General features: G+C 42.1%; 1 protein-coding gene across 1 annotated transcript in view; it reads right to left on the bottom strand.

Annotated features, from left to right (window-relative positions):
* Positions 1 to 1249: 1249 nt before the first annotated feature.
* Positions 1250 to 21109, bottom strand: part of XXYLT1 (xyloside xylosyltransferase 1) — a 337823-nt gene continuing 317963 nt past the window's right edge. Inside the window, exon 4 of the mRNA XM_075340518.1 lies at positions 1250 to 5333. Coding sequence (XP_075196633.1) covers positions 4937 to 5333 — 397 coding nt within the window. The 3' untranslated portion in view covers positions 1250 to 4936. The remainder of the gene's footprint in view (positions 5334 to 21109) is intronic.

Raw genomic sequence — 21109 nt, forward strand, 5'->3', positions numbered from 1 at the left:
CAAGAGTAAAGGTTCATCCCCTTACCAGATCAAATAGGTTGTTGTTGCAGCATAGGGCCTATCAAAAGGAATAGAATGCCCTCAACTTAATTTTCATATGCTGTAAGTTTATCAAGGAGAACATCACCTAGACCTGAGGATACATGTCACAAGTGTGGCACGGCCTGATGTGATCTTAGGGTGTTCTGGCATCAGAAGGTCACAGGACATTGTGGATCATATATGCTTTAGTGACCGCTCATCAATTACCCTGAGTTGGAGCATATTTAAATTCCATCTGATTATAATGGGGTTAAGGTTAATTTCTATCCTGTAGTGTTCCAACAGGTAGCTGAAACCTCAGCTGCAGCCGTTGCCTTCTGCTATAAATATCCACTCCTCACTGCTCCCTATGCCGGCTATAGCTAATTCCTTAGCTGTCCATGTTGAAGGAACTTGTCTCTGCAGAGCTTTGGTGTTGTAACGGTTGCAACTGTGAAGGTCATGTTGAAGTAACCTTGAAGTGCTCTTTCACCCCGCCTGTCTGTTTTATCTATCTCGTGTTGTCTCATTGTAGTGGCAAGACTAGCATCTCGCTGGCCTTGACTAACCAGGTTGAGTTTAGGGTCAGCGAGGGCCTAGGCATATGACTGGCGCATGAGGGGAAAAACCCGTCTTGGGACATTAGAGAGTGCAGGGTTCAGCCTCAGGTAAGTGCTTGGATGTGACCCTGCTCTCCTCTCCCTAGCATGAGGGTCCACCGTTGTACTGTTTTCCTGGTATACGCTATGTGTTACGTCGCTCGTTGGGGATCCCCCCCTCCCCCGACGTAACACTACCCTGGTGTGCCCACTGTATCGTGCCACCCGCTGGGAGTCCTCCCTTAACCAGGCAGGAAACCTGTAGTCACACTGTGAAAATAGGTTGGTCTATTAAAATTTGCATCATAACCTCAGTTTCTTGGTTCTCATTTCCTTTCAAGAGGCTGTCTGCTTAGGTTATGTTGAGTGGCATGATAAAGTAGAATACAGATGATCGATTGCACTTTCAAGTCCCTTAGTGGGACTAAAAAAAGCTTAGTAACAGAAAAAAACAAAGAATAACTGAACTTAAACCATTACTGCTGTAGTATGAATACAGTCATATGAAAAAGTTTGGGCACCCCTATTAATGTTAACCTTTTTTCTTTATAACAATTTGGGGTTTTGCAACAGCTATTTCAGTTTCATATATCTAATAACTGATGGACTCAGTAATATTTCTGGATTGAAATGAGGTTTATTGTACTAACAGAAAATGTGCATCTGCATTTAAACTAAATTTGACAGGTGCATAAGTATGGGCACCTCAACATAAAAGTGACATTAATATTTTGTAGATCCTCCTTTTGCAAAAATCACAGCCTCTAGTCGCTTCCTGTAGCTTTTAATGAGTTCCTGGATGAAGGTATTATTACCATTCCTGTTTACAAAACAATTCCAGTTCAGTTAAGTTTGATGGTCGCCGAGCATGGGCAGCACGCTTCAAATCATCCCACAGATTTTCAGTGATATTCAGGTCTGGGGACTGGGATGGCCATTCCAGAACATTGTAATTGTTCCTCTGCATGAATGCCTGAGTAGATTTGGAGCGGTGCTTTGGATCATTGTCTTGCTGAAATATCCATCCCCTGCGTAACTTCAACGTCGTCACTGATTCTTGCATATTATTGTTAATTATTGTTAAGAATCTGCTGTTACTGAGTTGAATCCATGCGACCCTCAACTTTAACAAGATTCCCAGTGCCGGCATTGGCCACACAGCCCCAAAGCATGATGGAACCTCCACCAAATTTTACTGTGGGTAGCAAGTGCTTTTCTTGGAATGCCATTTTTTTTGCCTCCATGCATAACGCCTTTTTGTATGACCGAACAACTCAATCTTTGTTTCATCAGTCCACAGGACCTTCTTCCACAATGTAACTGGCTTGTCCAAATGTGCTTTTGCATACCTCAGGCGACTCGGTTTGTGGCGTGCTTGCAGAAACAGCTTCTTTCGCATCACTCTCCCATACAGCTTCTCCTTGTGCAACGTGCGCTGTATTGTTGACCAATGCACATTGACACCATCTGCAGCAAGATGACGCTGCAGGTCTTTGGAGGTGGTCTGTGGATTGTCCTTGACTGTTCTCACCATTCTTCTTCTCTGCCTTTCTGATATTTTTCTTGGCCTGCCACTTCTGGGCTTAACAAGAACTGTACCTGTGTTCTTCCATTTCCTTACTATCTTCCTCACAGTGGAAACTGACAGTTTAAATCTCTGAGACAACTTTTTGTATCCTTCCCCTGAACAACTATGTTGAATAATCTTTGTTTTCAGATCATTTGAGAGTTGTTTTGAGGAGCCCATGATGCCACTCTTCATAGGAGATTCAAATAGGAGAACAACTTGCAAGTGGCCACCTTAAATACCTTTTCTATGAAGTTAAAAGCTCAATGAGGTTACAAAACCAATTTAGTGCTTCAGTAAAAGGGGCTTTACATGCTACGACATCGCTAATGCGAACTCGTTGGGGTCACGGAATTTGTGACGCACATCCGGCCGCATTAGCGATGCTGTTGTGTGTGACACCTATGAGCGATTTTGCATCGTTACAAAAACGTGCAAAATCGCTCATCGGTGACATGGGGGTCCATTCTCAAAAATCGTTACTGCAGCAGTAATGAGGTTGTTCCTCATTCGTGCGGCAGCACACATCGCTCCGTGTGACACCGCAGGAACGAGGAAGCTCTCCTTACCTGCCTCCCGGCCGCTATGCGGAGGGAAGGAGGTGGGCGGGATGTTCGTCCCGCTCATCTCCGCCCCTCCGCTTCTATTGGGCGGCGGTTCAGTGACGCAGCTGTGACGTCGTTGTGATGCTGAACGAACCGCCCCCTTAGAAAGGAGGCGGATTGCCGGTCACAGCGACGTCGCCGGGCAGGTATGTGTGACATGTCTGGGCGATGTTGTGCGGCATGGGCAGCGAATTGCCCGTGTCGCACAACAGATGGGGGCGGGTACCCACGCTAGCGATATCGGTACTGATATCGCAGCGTGTAAAGTAGCCTTTAGTCAGTAAAAAGTAGTTAGGGGTGTTCAAAACAAGAAATTGATAAGGGTGCACATACTTATGCACCTGTCAAATTTAGTTTAAATGCAGATTGCACATTTTCTGTTAGTAAAATAAACCTCATTTCAATTCAGAAATATTACTGGAGTCCATCATTTATTAGATATATGAAACTGAAAAAGCTGTTGCAAAAACCCTAATTGTTATAAAGAAAAAAGGTTAACATTAATAGGGGTGCTCAAACTTTTTCATATGACTGTATAAAAAGCCTCACATAATTGGTTTATTTGCCTCTGTAATGATCCAAACTAAAAGGTCATTACGTCAAATACCCATTTGATGAACACTATGGAAAAGAAAAGAAAAACAAAAACAAAACCACACACCATAACTGCTGATGTTGCTTATTCCACCTTCTGAAATACAAAATAAACTAACTACAAAATCTGAATTTACCCCAAAGTGGTAGCACTAAAAACTGCAGATCATCCTCCAAAAAACTAGATGTGACATCCGTGTCGGTTCCTGACCACTGTTTTTGTTTGTAAATGGCTGCGGCTCTGTGGGCGATGCGAGTGATTATGCGGCAGGTTTGTATATTCTCTGGGAATAGTGGTGCCATCCAGGGAGCTTAGAGATTAACTTCTCCCTGGTTTCTGTTGGCTGCCTACTGATTAGCCCTAGGCAGGTCTGCTGCTATACAAGCTCCTATATCTCTGTTCCACAATTCCAGTTATTAATTCCAGCTTGAACAGGTTTACAACTTCTCTCTTTCTGTGGTGCAATTTTGATTATTATGCTTTTTGACCTCAGCTTGTATTTTGACCACCTGCTTGGTTTCCAATTCTGTAACTGAATTAGATAGTAATGACCATTCTTGCGCCAGCTTGCTCCATTTGTCAGCAGACTGCACCATGGTCCTAGCCCAGAGGCCCCAGTGTAAATCCAGATTTTTATACAGGGATTAAAAAATGAAGGCCAGAACAATCCCTTAGATCTGGTAAACAAAGAAGCCAATGCTAAGCCTGTCTGCAGATGCCCTATTCAGAGCTGCCAGGCTACCATTACCATGAACAGTGCATTCTTTCATTTCCATCAACAGAAAATAAAGATATGGATCTCAGTATGTGGTGGCACAAAAAAGGTTATTGAACAAAAGTAGTAAACCAGAAATGTAACTATAATAGTTCCGTATCCTAACATGTCCCTTACACCATACAAGGAATAATATATGAGAATGCAGAAATGACATTCAATTTTTATAAGAAAGTACCAATATTTCTGGACTAGTTCTGGCAACCTAAAAACTTTTTAGAATGGAGGTCTAATTAATGACCACATTTCATAGTTGTAAATGCAAAATAATATATTGATCATTTAAAGCAAATGGTTATTGGAAAAAGTGCACATCAAAGACTATCTGTGCATGTATGGCACATCTGAGGTTCTGCATCTCTTATGTTCCATGTCTGACACCTCATTCATAAAAATGAACATCTGGCATTCATTCCACCACTGTGTCACTGAGAGACTGGCACATGGATTCCACTTTTCAGGTTAAAAGATTTCTCAACAATTCCAGGAATTCTGTTAAAACTGCAGTAATATATACCGCAGTTTGAACAGTCATTTTTTTTCTTAAATCAAAAAAGCTTTTGTACTATTAAGAGGAAATAAATCCAATTATACATTCAATAAAATACAAGCTATGAAATACAATGCCATGACTATTTGGACCGGATTATTTAAAGATAATCACCGGGTATTACTTTAAAAGTTGAAAAATAATGTCTGTCCCATTTTCGTAGAATCGTGGTAATCTTAACCATTGTTTTTTCATTCATACTAATCTCTTAATAGCTATGAGTCTTATTCTTCTGGAATTGGAGTATTGCAGTTGCCATGGATGATTTTGATGTGGCTTTCACATTTGTAATACAAGTCGAAGATATCAGCATAGCCATGATCTTTCCACCAAGTGCACAGCTGTCTATTCCAACCACAGTCTAAAACATAAAACAGTTCTGGATGCTCCATCCCAATCATGGAGAAGAAGTCCTGATCTCCCAAGTGGCCCTTAAAATGGTATTTTTCTGCAAGTAGTTGAACAGCATTCGGTTCCAACAGCTGATTGTAAAGTTTAGACTGTCGCATGGCTTCTAAGTTCAGCAGCATGACTCCACTATTAAATCCAGGCATGCCGTCAGGCGGAGGGCTGCCAACCTTGGTGTTTGGGTTCTCACGACGGTACTGCCAAAAGGTATGTCTGTTGGCGACATAAAAAAAACAAAACATTGTAAAAAAGTGTTCAAAAGGCAAATTATATTTAGCACCATAATATATTTTACAATATTCCTTGAGGAACCAAATCAATTCACCATAAATTACTATCTTCATTCTTCTTAATTTTAAAATTTCAACAAAATATTTCAATAAACCAGTGAGTCCACTTCTAAACTCAAACCTCACAAAGATTCAACAATATAGAGGAAAGTATCACAGAAGACATTACTAATAGAGCAGCCTTGAAGTTCTAACCACTAAAAGCTTATTCCATTCATCTAAAGGGGGTTCTGGACAGTTAGGCATTATAAAAAAAAAAAAAAAAAAAAAAATAATAATAGGTTAAAGGAAGAATGTTCCAGCTTCCAGCTTGCGTTAAAATCCAGCTTTAAATCCAAGGTTTAAGAGCCAAGAGCTCGAAACGCGTCTGATGTGCGGTTTGGACCGTGAATATTTTATCCCTAGACCTGGTGCTATTATACAAAAGTTTGGATAATGTGAACTGTGGTTTTACTAATTTTTCATTAAAAGCTGGATTTTATCACAAGCTGGATCATTCTTCCTGCACCTGTGCTTCAACGCTGGGCAGCAATGGGATCATTTGCTTCTACACCACCGAGAGTGGGCGGATCTCAGGGTGAGATGGATATATTTTCTCAATCAAAAAACATAACTTTTATTTTCTGAAATAACTTTTTTCAGTTTTCCCTATTCCCCTGATATTTCAGATTTTCTGTTTGATTGCTTCCCATTTGTTGCCAAGGTGAATGACCACCACTATGGTCTAGGAACAGTGGCTGAGCATGGAGTATTCCAGCAAGCAGTTTACTATCGAGGCTTGTCAGGATTTTAGCCGCAGGCAGAACAGCTCCTACTAGTACTAGATAATCCTCCAGAAGCCTTTTACTCCATAACCATCAGGAGATATACTTGTTTCATGCATTAGAATCTGGCAAAATGTATCACTATGTGCTAGTCAATACATAGACGACTTAAGATTACAGAGCATGAACAACTAGGTTTTTTTGTTTGTTTTTTACATGCTGTTCTTAAGGTACCGTCACACTTAGCGACGCTCCAGCGATCCCACCAGCGATCTGACCTGCAGGGATCGCTGGAGCGTCGGCTACATGGTCACTGGTGAGCTGTCAATCAGGCAGATCGCCACAGCGATCAGAGATCAGCCAGCCACCAGCGACCCGTGTAACGACGCTGTGCTTGGTAACCATAGTACACATCGGGTTACTAAGCAAAGCGCTTTGCTTATAGTTACCCGATGTGTACCTTGGCTACGTGTGCAAGGAGCAGGGAGCCGGCTTCTAGAAGCTGCGGACGCCGGTAACCAAGGTAAATATCGGGTAACCAAGCAAAGCGCTTTGCTTGCTTACCCGATGTGTACCTTGGTTACCAGCGTCCGCAGAAGCCGGCTCCCTGCACATTCAGATCGTTGCTCTCTCGCTGTCAAACACAGCGATATGTGCTTCACAACGGGAGAGCAATGACCAAAAAATAGTCCAGGACATTCAGCAACGACCAGTGACCTCACAGCAGGGGCCAGGTCGTTGCTGGATGTCACACACAGCAACATTGCTAGCAACATCGCTGTTGCGTCACAAAAAACGTGACTCAGCAGCGATGTCGCTAGCGATGTTGTTTAGTGAGACGTGGCCTTTAGTCTAGTAACTATAAGGTGTAAATGTAATAGGTTCCTATGTTTTGTATATCTACAGGGAATCAATTTGTAACATGTAAATGCCTCTGACAATAAAGTCACAAAAGCACAGCAGTACCAATCAAAACAAGAAACAATCATTAATCCCCTTCAAGAAGTTTTAGATTGCATTGTAGAGACAAAACTTTTAAAAAGAGAAAGAAAAGTATATCCACTAGAGAAAAGCGCTTGATCAGGATGTCACACTGTGATACTGAAGGATGGAGACTTTTCAAAAGGAAATGGCTTCTTTACTCAGACCCCAGGAACAAATGATAAATAATATCACACAGAAAAACTAAAAGCAAAACAGGAAAGACAAATCAAATAGGAACCAAAAGATTAAAAAGAGAAAACATTAAAATGGATCTTATATTCCTGGAAATAAAATAAATAAAATGTATACAACGTCTCATGAAAATAAAGACACACTCTCAGGATACTCAAGTAATTAAACAAAGATGTGACTCATCACTCACTCATTATTACAGAACAGCACAAGAACTAAACCTTAGCTGGGGGGACACAGGGAACAATGGGTGTACGCTTCTGCTGCCACCAGGAGGCTGACATTAAGAAGTACAGTCAGCTCCTCTTCAGCAGGCTACACCCGCCTACTGGCAATTAAACTATTCTGTTAGTGAAAAACACTCAGAGAAGCAGAACAAAATTGCAAATACACACACACGCCCAACAGGGCAACAGGAATAAAAAATGAACCCTGTAGAGTTTTGAGAAGATGTGGACGAAGGACCAATGAACAGCCTTACAAAGCTGCAAGGATGATGCCTTGTGGTGGAGAACCTGGCAAGCCCCTACTGTAAAGATTTCTCTGTTAGATTAGAAGGCAAAGGACAGCGGGAAGGAAGAACAATCTATTCATAAGGTGGAAGGAAAAAAACACTGGCAAGGAACGGGGGCACCGAACGCAAAACCACATTGTCCAGGTGAAGGCCAAGAAAAGAGGAGCAGCAGGACAAAGCCACAAGTTGTGATACTCGCATGTTGTAAGTGATTACAATTAGGAATGCCACCTTCCAGGAAAGCCACAGTGGGAAAATGCTGTGGATTGCTTCAAATAGGGGACACTAATGCGCTAAGCATCAGGTTAAGGTTCCAAGGATCCAAAACGAGGGTCCTAAGGGTGAACAGACTGGTCCATGAAAACTTCTGATTTGAGGTCTTAAAGCCAGATGTTTCTGAAAAAAAAATGGAAAGTGTAGAGACCTAGTTCATGAGGGAGCAGGGCGTTAAGCCAAAGACACGCCAAAGAAATATTCCTAGGGAATTTAGAATGTTCCCCATTGGGGACAGTGATGATGTCTGAAAAGCGCTGAGAATTAATGGTGCTATATAAGTAAGCATGATAAGTAGAGATGGGCGAACTCACAGATATTTGGGATGGGTGGGTCCCACTGGATTTAAAAAAAAAAAAAAAAATAATTGTTCAGGACCAGAAATAATCCCAAATATCTACCCAGACACTGATCCCCAAATAAGTCTTTGGGGACTTGAATACTGGGCTTTAAAATTGTGGTAGAAAGGGCTAGGGGGATTGCAGCAGGAGAGTTATACTTACTGAGTCTCCCGCATGGTTGTAACACTATTTTAGGGCCACTCATTACACATACATATTCACTGCTTCCCCCGCCCACCAGCAGTCCCTGTCTCTGATTGATTGCAGTCAGACCGCGCCCCCATCCTGTGTGACAGCATGTCTGATAGCTTGGAATCACACACGCTGTTTGCGTATCTATAGAATAAAAATAAATTAAAAAAGTGTTGTAGGGTTCCTCCATATTATCATACCCAGCACAGATAAAGCATATTGGCTGCAGACTGCAGCCCCCAGCAGTGTGATTATCTTGGCTGTGTATCAAAATAAGAGGGACCCCATGAGACTTTTTTTTAAAAAAAATTGTTTAAATAAATCATTTAAAAAAACAAAACAAAACAAGAAAAAAAACAAAACAATAAACTGTGTGCAGTCCTCACCAATTTTGATACCCAGCCATGATAAAGCCACCAGGTGGGAGTTGGTATTCTTAGGCTGGGGAAAACCATGGTTATTGGGCCCCCGCAGTCTAAAAATAGCAGGCTGCAGCCCCCCAGAATTGTTGCATCCATTAGATGCAACAATCCCGCCACTTCAACCGCCTCATCCCAATTACCCTGGTTCGGTGGCAATCAGGGTAATATAAGGTGTTAATGACAGCTCACAGCTGCTACTAAGCTCTAGATTAGCAACGGCAGGTGTCTAGGAGACCACCCTATTACTAATCTGTAAGTGAAAAAAAAATAAATACAAACAATCGAAAAAATGCTTAGGTAGCCTGAAAGGGAGAGCCACAAACAAAGTGGAACTGGATGACAGCTAATGGAGAAATTTCTGGTGTGCTGGAAAAATGGGGAAGGGTAGACAGGCATACCAAACGTCCACTGAGGAAAGAAATTCTCTCGGTTCTATGGAGGCTACAACTGAGCAAAGAAACTCCATCCTGAAGCAATGAAGCTGGAAAACACTTGTTCAGTAATTTTAGGTCGAAAAAGGGACAGCCTGAGCCGTTATTTTTGGGCACGGCAAAGAGGTTTGAATAAAGAGCTCTGAACCGATCCTGGGTAGCAATCAGGAAAATGACACCTGACTGGAGAAAAAAAAAGAAATGGCTTGAAAAAATCTGCCACCAGGGCAGGGGGCCGTGGAGGAGGGATTTAAAAAAAAAAAATGATCTACAGAAGGAGTGGAGAATTCTATTTTGAATCTGCAGTAGACAAGTTATCTGACCTAGGCACTGTTGATTGCGTAGAGCCACCTGTCCCAAGAGAAGAAGACTGCTGCCCATCCTAAGAGTGATCCCGGGTAGGAGTTTCCCATCATGCGGAGTAAAACTTGTTGCTTCTGGTATGTGAATACTTGGAAGGCTGGTTGTTTGGACCCTAGGAAGGAGTCAACTTAAAGGGTGGTATTTTCTTTTATGGAGTGACCGTAAATCTCTCTTGGCAGATAGGCGGGAACTAACGAAACAAGTAACACTGATAATGTATTTGATTTGACAAAGACTAAGATCTGTGGACGAAGGGTGCTCTTCCCAATTGTGGAGTCTAAAATGATCTTGTCCAGCTTGTCCTTGAAGAAAGAAGAGTCATGGAAGGGAAGGTTCCTGAGGTACCATTTGAATGCATGGTCAGCATTCCAGGCCTTGAGCTAGAGGATATGGTGAATAACTATAATACTGCTTGAAGCATGAGCAGAGCAGCTGGCAACTTCAAGAGAGGCGAAACAGAGGTACATACCCATGTGGGCAATCTGATTTGCAAGGTCTACCAGCTCAAATGATGAAGACCAAGATATGAAGTATTGACGCAGGTGCTTTGCCAAAGCCATGACTGCCTTGGCAACCTAAGTACTTAGAAAAGCATTTTAAAGTACATGTGACCCTTCTGTAAGACATAAAATATGTCGGGGTGTGAGGAATTTTTTCACGTTGAAGGATTGGTTTATAACGCATACAAGACTGTCAACCATGTCAGCTTTATAGCGGTTTTAAACCGGATAGAGGCATTATGGCATAGGGTCCTGGCAAAGAGAGATGCCTTCTCATTGGCTGGCGGGCTCATATGAATTGGCCAATCTATAAGTCAAGTATCTCATTTTTGAAACATGGTTCTGGTAGCAGTAATGCAGTACCAATATTTCTATATTCAATGTTTGCATATTTTAGCTTTTTAGAGTGCTGCTGTACACTTTTGTAATTATATTGCATTTTCAACATGCACCTGTTCACACTTGTAGGATGTGCTAGTCAGTCATTTATATTAGCTTTGTAGGCTGATCAGAATGCAGCGCTGAGGAGGGGTGAGCCGGCACTGAGGAGGGGCCGGCCAGCGCTGCAGAGGAGAGGGAGGGATTTATCTCCCTCTCTCCTCCGTTGCCTGCTATTGCCATTCCCGCTCTGCACTCGCAGTACACCGGTGTACTGCGAGTGCAGTGCGATTTTTCTCTCGCCCCATAGACTTGAATGGGTGCGAGAGAAACAAAGATCGATTTACAGTCGCAGCATGCTGCAATTGTTTTGTCGGTCCGATTAGGGCTGAGAAAATAATCGCTCATGGGTGCTGGCACATAGGCTAATATTGGTCCGAGTGGAATGCGATGTTTTATCGCATTCCACTTGCTCCGATTTTCACGCCGTGTGTCTTAGGCCTAAGTCTCCTGCTGCATGTAGCATGAGGCTCTGGATCAGCAGAGTAGGACACATTGCGCTCATCCTGAGCCTCCTACTGCATGAAGCTGAGCTTTTTCATGCCGTGTGTCTTAGGCTTTAGTGTCAGCCTCCTGGTGGCAACAACATATACCGTACCCATGGTTTTCTGTGTCCCCCAATGAAGCGTCAGAGAAAGATATGTTGTATACATAAAAAAATATCAACTTTGCTCAACTGATCCCTTATTTTACCTGTAGCAGCTTTGTGGTGAGGAGTTAAAAATCAGTTAATAAGGTTAGGTGCTGCAGATCCACTTCACTTGGTTGAAATGCCAGAAATGTTAGGTAGCCTAAAATTGTCTGGCTACACAAATCCAACTTAGACTCAAATACTTATGACATATCTGTTGGATATGCCATAAAGGCAACTAATTTGAGAACAGTTCCCTATTGTTTGACTCAGTCAGTAGAAAGGTAGTTTTGATGGTATCTGCGCATGCATGTCATGTTATTCAATTGAATGGGAGTTCTGAAAATGAGAGGGCCAGTAAAACACGTTAATGTTCAGAACTCCAATACAAATTAATGGAAAGAACCCTACATGTGCAGACACCTCCTTACTGACAGCAGTCTGCTACAGTGCATTTTTCACAAAGTAGATAAAGTCCCCAATGGTGTCACCTGTATCTTTCAGACAAATATGGCATATCCATCAAACATGACATAAAAGTTTGAAATGGAAATAACTAATATGAAATGACACTTATTTAGTAAAGCTGGTCTTATTACCAGCAACGTTAAAAACCTGATAGATGGAAATGTTGAGGAGTTAAATGGTTTGTTTTAATATGACAACCCATTTTTACACAGAAGCCATCCAGGCCATCAGATGAGTCACACTGGTCAGGCTTCAATGAACTGGTATTACCTGGAGATCTGGATTGCAGTACGTTTCTCCAGCAGTGGGAGTTGCAGACGAACGGTAGTATAACACAATGGCATTTCATGTTTGGTATAACAATGCTAAAGTTAAAAGGAGTATTTTGCAAAATGTAGCATAAACAAATAATTTTGTACATCTGTATCCTTTTTATTTTAGTTTTATGTATTGGATCCCAATAGAAAATGTTTCTTATTGTTTTTTCTCTGGTTTTCCTTTATCTTTTAATATTTAAATGTAATTACGGTATATTGTAGGTACACAATGCTCACCCCAAATGAAGGACACAGTGATTGGAATCATTGATATACAATGTACATTATTTGTCTTTGAGACATGCATTCACTATATCAGCGCATTGACTTACCGTACATCACAAGGTTATTTAAGGGGAATTCTAAGTGAATGTTTAAAAGAAATCCCACATTCTCAATTTTAATGTAACCACGATTAAACATATTTTCCAAAGTTTGCTTAGGCTTCATGACATCAGGAAGAGAAAAAAAATAAAGTTATACAATGTAATGCCTTGTACTGATGTTGTAAACATAACCTGTGTCATTCATTAAAGGTGGCCATAGATATTAGGCAGAGGTTTATTGATGGCTGAACACCTGTGAACAATTGATCACACAGCATACACATTTTGGTCTATAGAGACTTCAACAGTTCTTCAAAATAGCCATAACTGTACAAAAGTCATTGGGTGGTGAAAAAACATTTTCAAATGTTCTTGGAAATTTACGTGAATGTTTTTTCAAAGAAAAATCTTTTATAGGCTAGCGAAAATTGGATGAAAATTTTGTAGCCAAATTCTTGATTTTTGAAAAGTGTCATTAGTCCGCTAAAAAGATAATCTTAAATTTCAACCTAACAATGATTTTTTACTTTTCATCAAGCTGTATGGCCACCTTAAAGGCTATGGATACCTTTGCCATGGTAAAAAAAATATTTAATATATGTTAATGTTTTCCAATGGGCACTAAAATTGCACTAAGTGTCAGTTTGAAATCATCATTCACTCATTCATTTCAGACACTCTGAATTTAATAATTTAAACACTCCAATTTAATAGATATTGGATGACTATTGAATCCTAAACTATATAGAGCTACATCTACTACTCTTTGACAATCTTATTAAATTTATAGATTTCTCAAAGACACTACTCCAAAGATACAAAAAAAAAAAAACCGCCTCTGTCTCACTTACCCAACCTTTTCCCTCTTTTTCTATCTCTTCTTCATTTCATTCTTTTTTTTTTTTTACTCTTATAATCTTTTTATATTAAGGTTAAGTCTCCCTTTAACACTTACCCTTCCATTATTTTCCTTGATCCTTCCAAGTTTGCCCCCAATAAAGTTCTTCTTCCCTAATTTACCCTCCCCAACCTCCCATTCCTTACCCCATAAAAATACTAAATGCTAAATGTATGTATACTTATTCATAATGTATTTAAACAAATTTATAAATGCAGTTCACTATGTAATATATGTTTAAATTTAAAGTATGATAAAATTATTGAAACTCAGACACTCTGATGTGCAGTTTGCACCCTGATTGAAGTATCCTTTTTGTGGGAGTTTCCCCTCACAGTAATATAGGCTGTATGTGAGGTCTGTGTGTATCAAGAGTGCTGCTTGTTAATAAAGCTTTTTAATATTTCATATTGCGATTTCCTACCATATTTCCTGTTGAGAACTAAAAGACAGAGGCTTTTGTGATAGCTAGAGGATACTTATACATTTGTTTATGTTCATGGTTCTGAAGATATCAGCAATATAATATCCTTAATACACTACATTGTGAAGTTATTCAAGAAGATGTTCACTATATAAAGCAATGATTAGTGAAGTGATCCCCAACCTTTCTTACCTTCAGAGCCCCATTCAGCTTTGAGAGAGAGTCCCAAGCCACATCCAGAGTCCAACCCACAAACCGTTCGGAATACAGTACTGACATTTAGCTCCTGCCTTATCCACAATAGTCTCCCAGAGACCCCAATATCAGTAGAAAGACAGACAAAGCTTTCCTCCTTAGGGTACCTTCACACTTAGCGATGCAGCAGCGATCCGACCAGCGATCTGACCTGGTCAGGATCGCTGCTGCATCGCTACATGGTCGCTGGTGAGCTGTCAAACAGGCAGATCTCACCAGCGACCAGTGAACAGCCCCCAGCCAGCAGCGACGTGCAAGCGACGCTGCGCTTGCACGGAGCTGCCGTCTGGAAGCTGCGGAGACTGGTAACTAAGGTAAACATCGGGTATGGTTACCCGATGTTTACATTAGTTACCAGCGCACAGCTGTGTGTGCAGGGAGCAGGGAGCCGCGCACACTGAGCGCTGGCTCCTTGCTCTCCTACCATAGCTACAGTACACATCGGGTTAATTAACCCGATGTGTAATGCAGCTACATGTGCAGAGAGCAGGGAGCCGCGCACACTGCTTAGCGCTGGCTCCTTGCTCTCCTAGCTGCTGTACACATCGGGTTAATTAACCCGATGTGTACAGCAGCTACATGTGCAGAGAGCCGGAGCCGGCAGCACAGGCAGCGTGAGAGCTGCAGATGCTGGTAACTAAGGTAAATATCGGGTAACCACCTTGGTTACCCGATGTTTATCTTGGATACAGCTTACCTCAGCTGTCAGATGCCGGCTCCTGCTCCCTGCTCGCTTCATTTGTCGCTCTCTTGCTGTCACACACAGCGATCTGTGTGTCACAGCAGGAGAGCGGCTTTGAAGAAAACGAACCAGGGCTGTGTGTAACGAGCAGCGATCTCGCAGCAGGGGCCAGATCGCTGCTCAGTGTCACACACAGCGAGATCGCTAATGAGGTCACTGCTGCGTCACAAAAACCGTGACTCAGCAGCGATCTCAGCAGCGAGCTCGCTGTGTGTGAAGCACCCCTTAGGTATTGTTGGATCAAGCACTTCCACCACACTATCGGATCCAGCTTTAAGCACCCCCTTCTATCTGGCTGTATTATCCTATGTACAGCTTAGCACTTAATTTATCTCTTCAACTCTAAAGCCAGTATATACTCATCTAGATCTGCTCTTCTGTGTGGGGCTAAACACAAAAGTCACTATCTGGAAGCCTGCTTTTCATGGCAGTCAGCTAGTTCTGGAGCTAATGCACCAAGTTAGCAGTCAGCTACGAGCCACACATCATGGGTCAGCGAGCCACAGGTTATGGGATCTCTGGATAGGGGGTAATACGAGAATTAGTATATATATATATATATATATATATATATATATATATATATATATATATATATATAATACATCATTGATCTCTACAGGGGTGAGGAGAAAAAAATATTCTAATTGCCGTGCCCTCAAACTATAAAAGTGCAAACCATAACTCTGTTCCCCACCTTCACAATACGTGTTATTCAGAACAGGAGGCGATGCCTTACTTACCCCATGACATGCGCCTGTTGTCGGACAGAACAGAAGCAGATATTATCAAGGCGGTAACTATGACAAATATCATGGCGCACGCCATGCCCCCTGTCTGATGTAACACCCCAGAAGGGAGGGGGAGAGCCAAGGAGCAGCTCCAATGTTACACTGAAAAACAGGTACTGTGAGGGAGGGGAAAAGCATCTTCATAGTTTATGAGGGCATACCCATTAGAAGAGTTTTTAATCTCACCGGAGTAGCCTCTTAACCCACCAACTACAATATCATGCTTACTTACCTAATGATAAAACACACAAAAAACAAAACCTTTACCCACTCACAAAAAATTCATAGAAACTATTGTAGTGATCGTGGTGGTCTCCATGGAATAACCTGCAAACAGCAGCATAACAAGGTCTTCCCTCTTCACTTCAAAAGTTCTCATCCATCATCTACCGAAATAAAATGCTGCTTCTGGTCTCTACACTGTTGTTACACACAAACCCAACAGAAAGCATTTGTGCATCTCTTCATGTAAAAAAATAAAGCTGTCAGAATCTGTGAATACAGGATCTGTTGGGCTCAGATGTTTCTTCTAATTCTAATACATAAAGTTATAAGGACAAATATAATTGAGGTGGAATTTTCTTTTTTATAGAGGCAAGGTACAGATAGAAGCTATGTCTAGGTCAGCCTGAGTGAAATCAGGTCATCCGGCTTCTAACAACCTCAAGGCGACACTGTCTCATAAGCAGGAAATGCCAGCATGTTTCCTCTAAGACGGAAAATAAACATAAAAACTGCCACAACAGTTCTAACCTTCACTGCAGCAAAACAGATTACTCGTTCTTTAGGTTTTATCCATGGTCCTTGTAAATTAGATAGCATTCACTTTGAAATGCATTATTTTACAAAACAGTGGGAAAGCATGTCATGTATATACTATTATATTCATCAGTTTTTGCATGGCTGCCACCAGGAATTTCAAGACCCCATACTGGCAAAATTTTCGAGCCCCCTTGAGACTCCGCCCTTCAAACCCTCCACAGTCTCACTGCCACTCTTGGAAAAACTCCATTTCTGCACAACATCCTCACCAATCACACTTTAACAGTTCCCATCAAACACCATCTGCTGGCTGAAATTATTATTTATATTATAATATATACACTACAGTTCAAAAATTTAGGGTCACTTAGACATTTCCTTATTTTTGAAAGAAAAGCACAATTTTCAATAATGGCTAACAATAAATTAAACAGAAATACACTCTATACATTGTTATTGTGGTAAATGACTATTCTAGCTGCAAACGTCTGGTTTTGAATGCAATATCTACATAGGTGTATAGAAGCCCAATTCCAACAACCACCACTCCAGTGTTGTAATGGTACATTGTGTTTGCTAACTGTGTTAGAAGGCTGATGGATGTTTAGAAATCCCTTGAAAACCCTTGTGCAAGTATGTTAGCACAGCTGAAAACAGTTTGGCTGATTACAGAAGCTATAAAACTGACCTTCCTTTGAGCTACTTGAGAATCTGGAGCATTACATTTGTTGGTTCCATTAAACTCTCAAAATGGCCAGGAAAAGAGAACTTTCATGGGAAACATCGACAGTCTATTCTTGTTCTTAGAAATAAAGGATATTCCATGCGAGAAATTGCCAAGAAACTGAAGATTTCCTACAACTGTGTGTACTAGTCCCTTCAGAGGAGAGCACAAACAGGCTCTAACCAGAGTAGAAAGAGAAGTGAGAGGCCCCGCTGCACAGCTGAGCAACAAGACAAGTACATTAGAGTCTCTAATTTGAGAAATCGACGCCTCACAGGTCCTCAACTGGCAGCTTCATTAAATAGTACCCGCAAAACGCCAGTGTCGACGTCTACAGTGAAGAGGTGACTCCGGGATGCTAGCCTTCAGGGCAGAGTGGCAAAGAAATAGCTATATCTGAGACGGGCTAATAAAAGGAAAAGATTAATATGGGTAAAAGAACACAGACATTTGTCAGAGGAAGATTGGAAAAAAGTGTTATGGACAGACGAATCGAAGTTTGAGGTGTTTGGATCACACAGAACATCATTTGTAAGATGCAGAACAACTGAAAATATGCTGGAAGAGTGCCTGATGCCATCTGTCAAGCATGGTGGAGGTAATGTGATGGTCTGGGGTTGCTTTCGTGCTGGTTAGGTGGGAGATTTGTACAATATAAAAGGGATTTTGAATAAGGAAGGCTATCACTCCATTCTGCAATGCCATGCCATACCCTGTGGATAGCGATTAATTGGAGTCCATTTCATCCTACAACAGAATAACCCAAAGCACACCTCCAATTATGCATGAACTATATAGGGAAGAAGCAGGCAGCTAGTACTCTATCTGTAATGGAGTGGCCAGCCCAGTCACCATATGTCAACCCTATTGAGCTGTTGTGGGAGCAGGTTGACCGTATGGTACACAAAAAGTGGCCATCAAGCCAATCCAACCTGTGGGAGGGGCTTCTGGAAGCATGGGGTGAAATATCTCCAGATTACCTCATCAAATTAACAGCTAGAATGCCAAAGGTCTGCAAAGCTGGAATTTGCGCAAAGGGAGCATTCTTTGACAAAAGCAAAGTTTGAAGGAGGTCTGGGCGACCCCAAACTTTTGAACTGTAGTGTATCTACAGTGTGCATGTATGTGTATATATATATATATATATATATATATATATATTTATTATTACTATTATAGCGCCATTAATTCCATGGCGCTTTACAAGTGAAAAAGGGTATACATAAAAACTAGCACAACAATCATTAACAGTACAAAACAGACTGGTACAGGAGGAAAGAGGACCCTGCCTGCGAGGGCTCACAGTCTAAAGGGAATGGGTGAGGGTACAACAGGTGAGGATAGAGCCGGTTGCGCAGTGGTGTACTGGACTGAGGGTTATTGTAGGTTGTAGGCTTGTCGGAAGAGGTGGGTCTTCAGGTTCCTCTTGAAGCTTTTCACGGTAGGAGTCTGATTTGCTTGGGTAGAGCGTTCCAGAGTATGGGGGACACACGGAAGAAATCTTGTATGCGATTGTGGGAAGAGGAGATAAGAGAGGAGTAGAGAAGGAGATCTTGTGAGGATCTGAGGTTGCGTGCAGGTAGGTACCGGGAGACTATATATATCTCACACACACACACATACATACACACACACACACACACACACACACACACTCATTGCCATAAGTCTAATCACCCTTGAAGTTGTTCCAGAAAATGAAGTATTTCCCTCAGAAAATTAATACATCCTCTATACAACTGCTCTCCATAATAATACAACCTCTACATCACCCCTCTCCATAACACATCCTTTAAACCACCCCACTCCACACCCTCTACACCGCCAATCTCTAAAATATCTCCCCCACACTGTCCCATGTATATCCCCCCACACACACTTCCTCTCCGTATAATATCTCCCCCACACACTGCCCCCCTGTATAATATCCCTCACCTGCACCTCTGTATACTATCCTCCACACATACTACCCCTCTCTATATTATCCTTCCACACACTGCCTCCTCTGTATAATATTGCCCCAGATCACTTGGGAACATTGTAAATGTGGAACTGTTACTGCGCTGCTGGAGATACGACACATATCCAGGAGACGTATAATGCAGGGTGGTTTAATTTAACACGTTTCGAAGTGTTACCCCACTTCATCAGGAAATCCACCAGTATGACAGTAGGTCAGCCAAAACATCATTCGGTTGACTGGTATCCAGCGTGTTTGACTATATTCTCATCGAAAAGTGCTTATTCTTCTTCTTGAGATTCAGCTTGTCTAGAGAGCCTTGTAAATGTTTCCTAGAAAACGTGATGGAGGAAAACTGTTTAAGGCCACCTATAAGTGTACGCTCTGATTTGCTATTCCTATATTCAGTCTTTCGATTGTATTTTATTAGTTCCAGGCTGGCAAATTATTAAATTGGACCCCAATAAGTGGGACCAGTGGTCAGCATTGTTCCGCTATAGCATTCGCTAGAGAACACCTGAAGTAGTAGGTCTGCCATTGGCGCCCTGTTATCTTCACAGATGACAACAGATTCACACTAAGCACATTTGGCACAGGTTAAAGTCTGGAAATGGTGTGGTCGACATTATGCTGCCTGCAGCCAACATGACCTGTTGGAATGTGAGTCAGTGATGGTTTGGGCAGGCATATCCTTTGAGGGTCACATGAATCGATTTAGGACACTCAGGGACATTATGTATCAGTGCATCCAATGCCGCTAAATATCACCATAGTCAGTCTAGGAGCTCCTCAATGCCCCCATCCAGTTTGGGGAGTACATCATTCATTGCCACTATCTGCCTTCTCATCAGGTGACTTTTCAAACATTGTCGGGAGTAAATGCAGACAGCCAAACACACTACCAAGTCACATTGTGAGTTAGGGTACTTTCACACTTGCGTTCAGCGCAGTCTGTCACTATGGAGAATAACGCAGTCCGTTAACGCACTGCGCTATTCTCCATAGACTTGTATGGACGACGCACTGTAACGCAAGTGTCAGCGTTGCATCCGCTGGACGACGCAGCGTCATTATTTTGACGCTGCACTGGGCGGGAGGAACGCAGCATGTAACTTTTTTTGAGCAGCGCAATCCGTAGGATTTCACTGCGCATGCTCTCTCTGGCTCCCTGCACCCGTAACCAAGGTAAATATCGGGTACCCAAGCAAAGTGCTTTGCCGATATTTACCCTCGCTACGTGTGCAGGGAGCCCGACACTTCCCCGCTTTGCTCCGCCCCCTCCCGCACTCCACTCCGCATGTACACACACACCTGTCCACAGCTCCATGGCCCGCTCGGCTCCACCCACTCCGCCCCCCGCACACATTCTCGGCGGCCGAACGATCAGCTGATCGACCGGCCGCCGGCATGTGAGAGCGCTCAGCTGAGCGCCCTCCCGCCGGCATGTGAGAGCGCTCAGCTGATCGTTCACAATAGTCTGCTGTCGGTAAAACTGTAAAGAAGAAAAAAAATAAATAAATAAATTTAAAAAAAGCTTTCCGTTGTTTTGTACGATCCGTTGCGCTACTATATGCAACGCATCCGTTGCATCCGTCACACAATGCAATGCAACGGATGCCGTTCAACGCAAGTGTGAAACTAGCCTTATGGTGATAAAATTCACACAAAGTTGATCCCCTTGTGATTTCAATTTTGTTTACTTTGGCTTCATCAGTTTCAGATCAGTGGGAGTCAGACACCCAGAAGCACCACCAACTATGTGATATTTTCTTTGGCAAGTGCCAGATGTATAACACTTTGACTGGAGCTGTGAATTTAATATGTAGTGGCTTCTGCCGAGTACTGCAGAACAGCTTCTATACAAGAAAACGAACAGTGGACCTCCACTGATCTGATATTGATTACCTATCCTAAGGGTGGGCAGTCATTATGTATTGACTGGAAAACCTGTTTAAAAAATGGAAAGGTCTCAAAAATTATAGCAAAA

This window comes from Anomaloglossus baeobatrachus, chromosome 3 (assembly GCF_048569485.1).
Source record: "Anomaloglossus baeobatrachus isolate aAnoBae1 chromosome 3, aAnoBae1.hap1, whole genome shotgun sequence".
Classification (NCBI taxonomy): Eukaryota; Metazoa; Chordata; class Amphibia; order Anura; family Aromobatidae; genus Anomaloglossus; species Anomaloglossus baeobatrachus.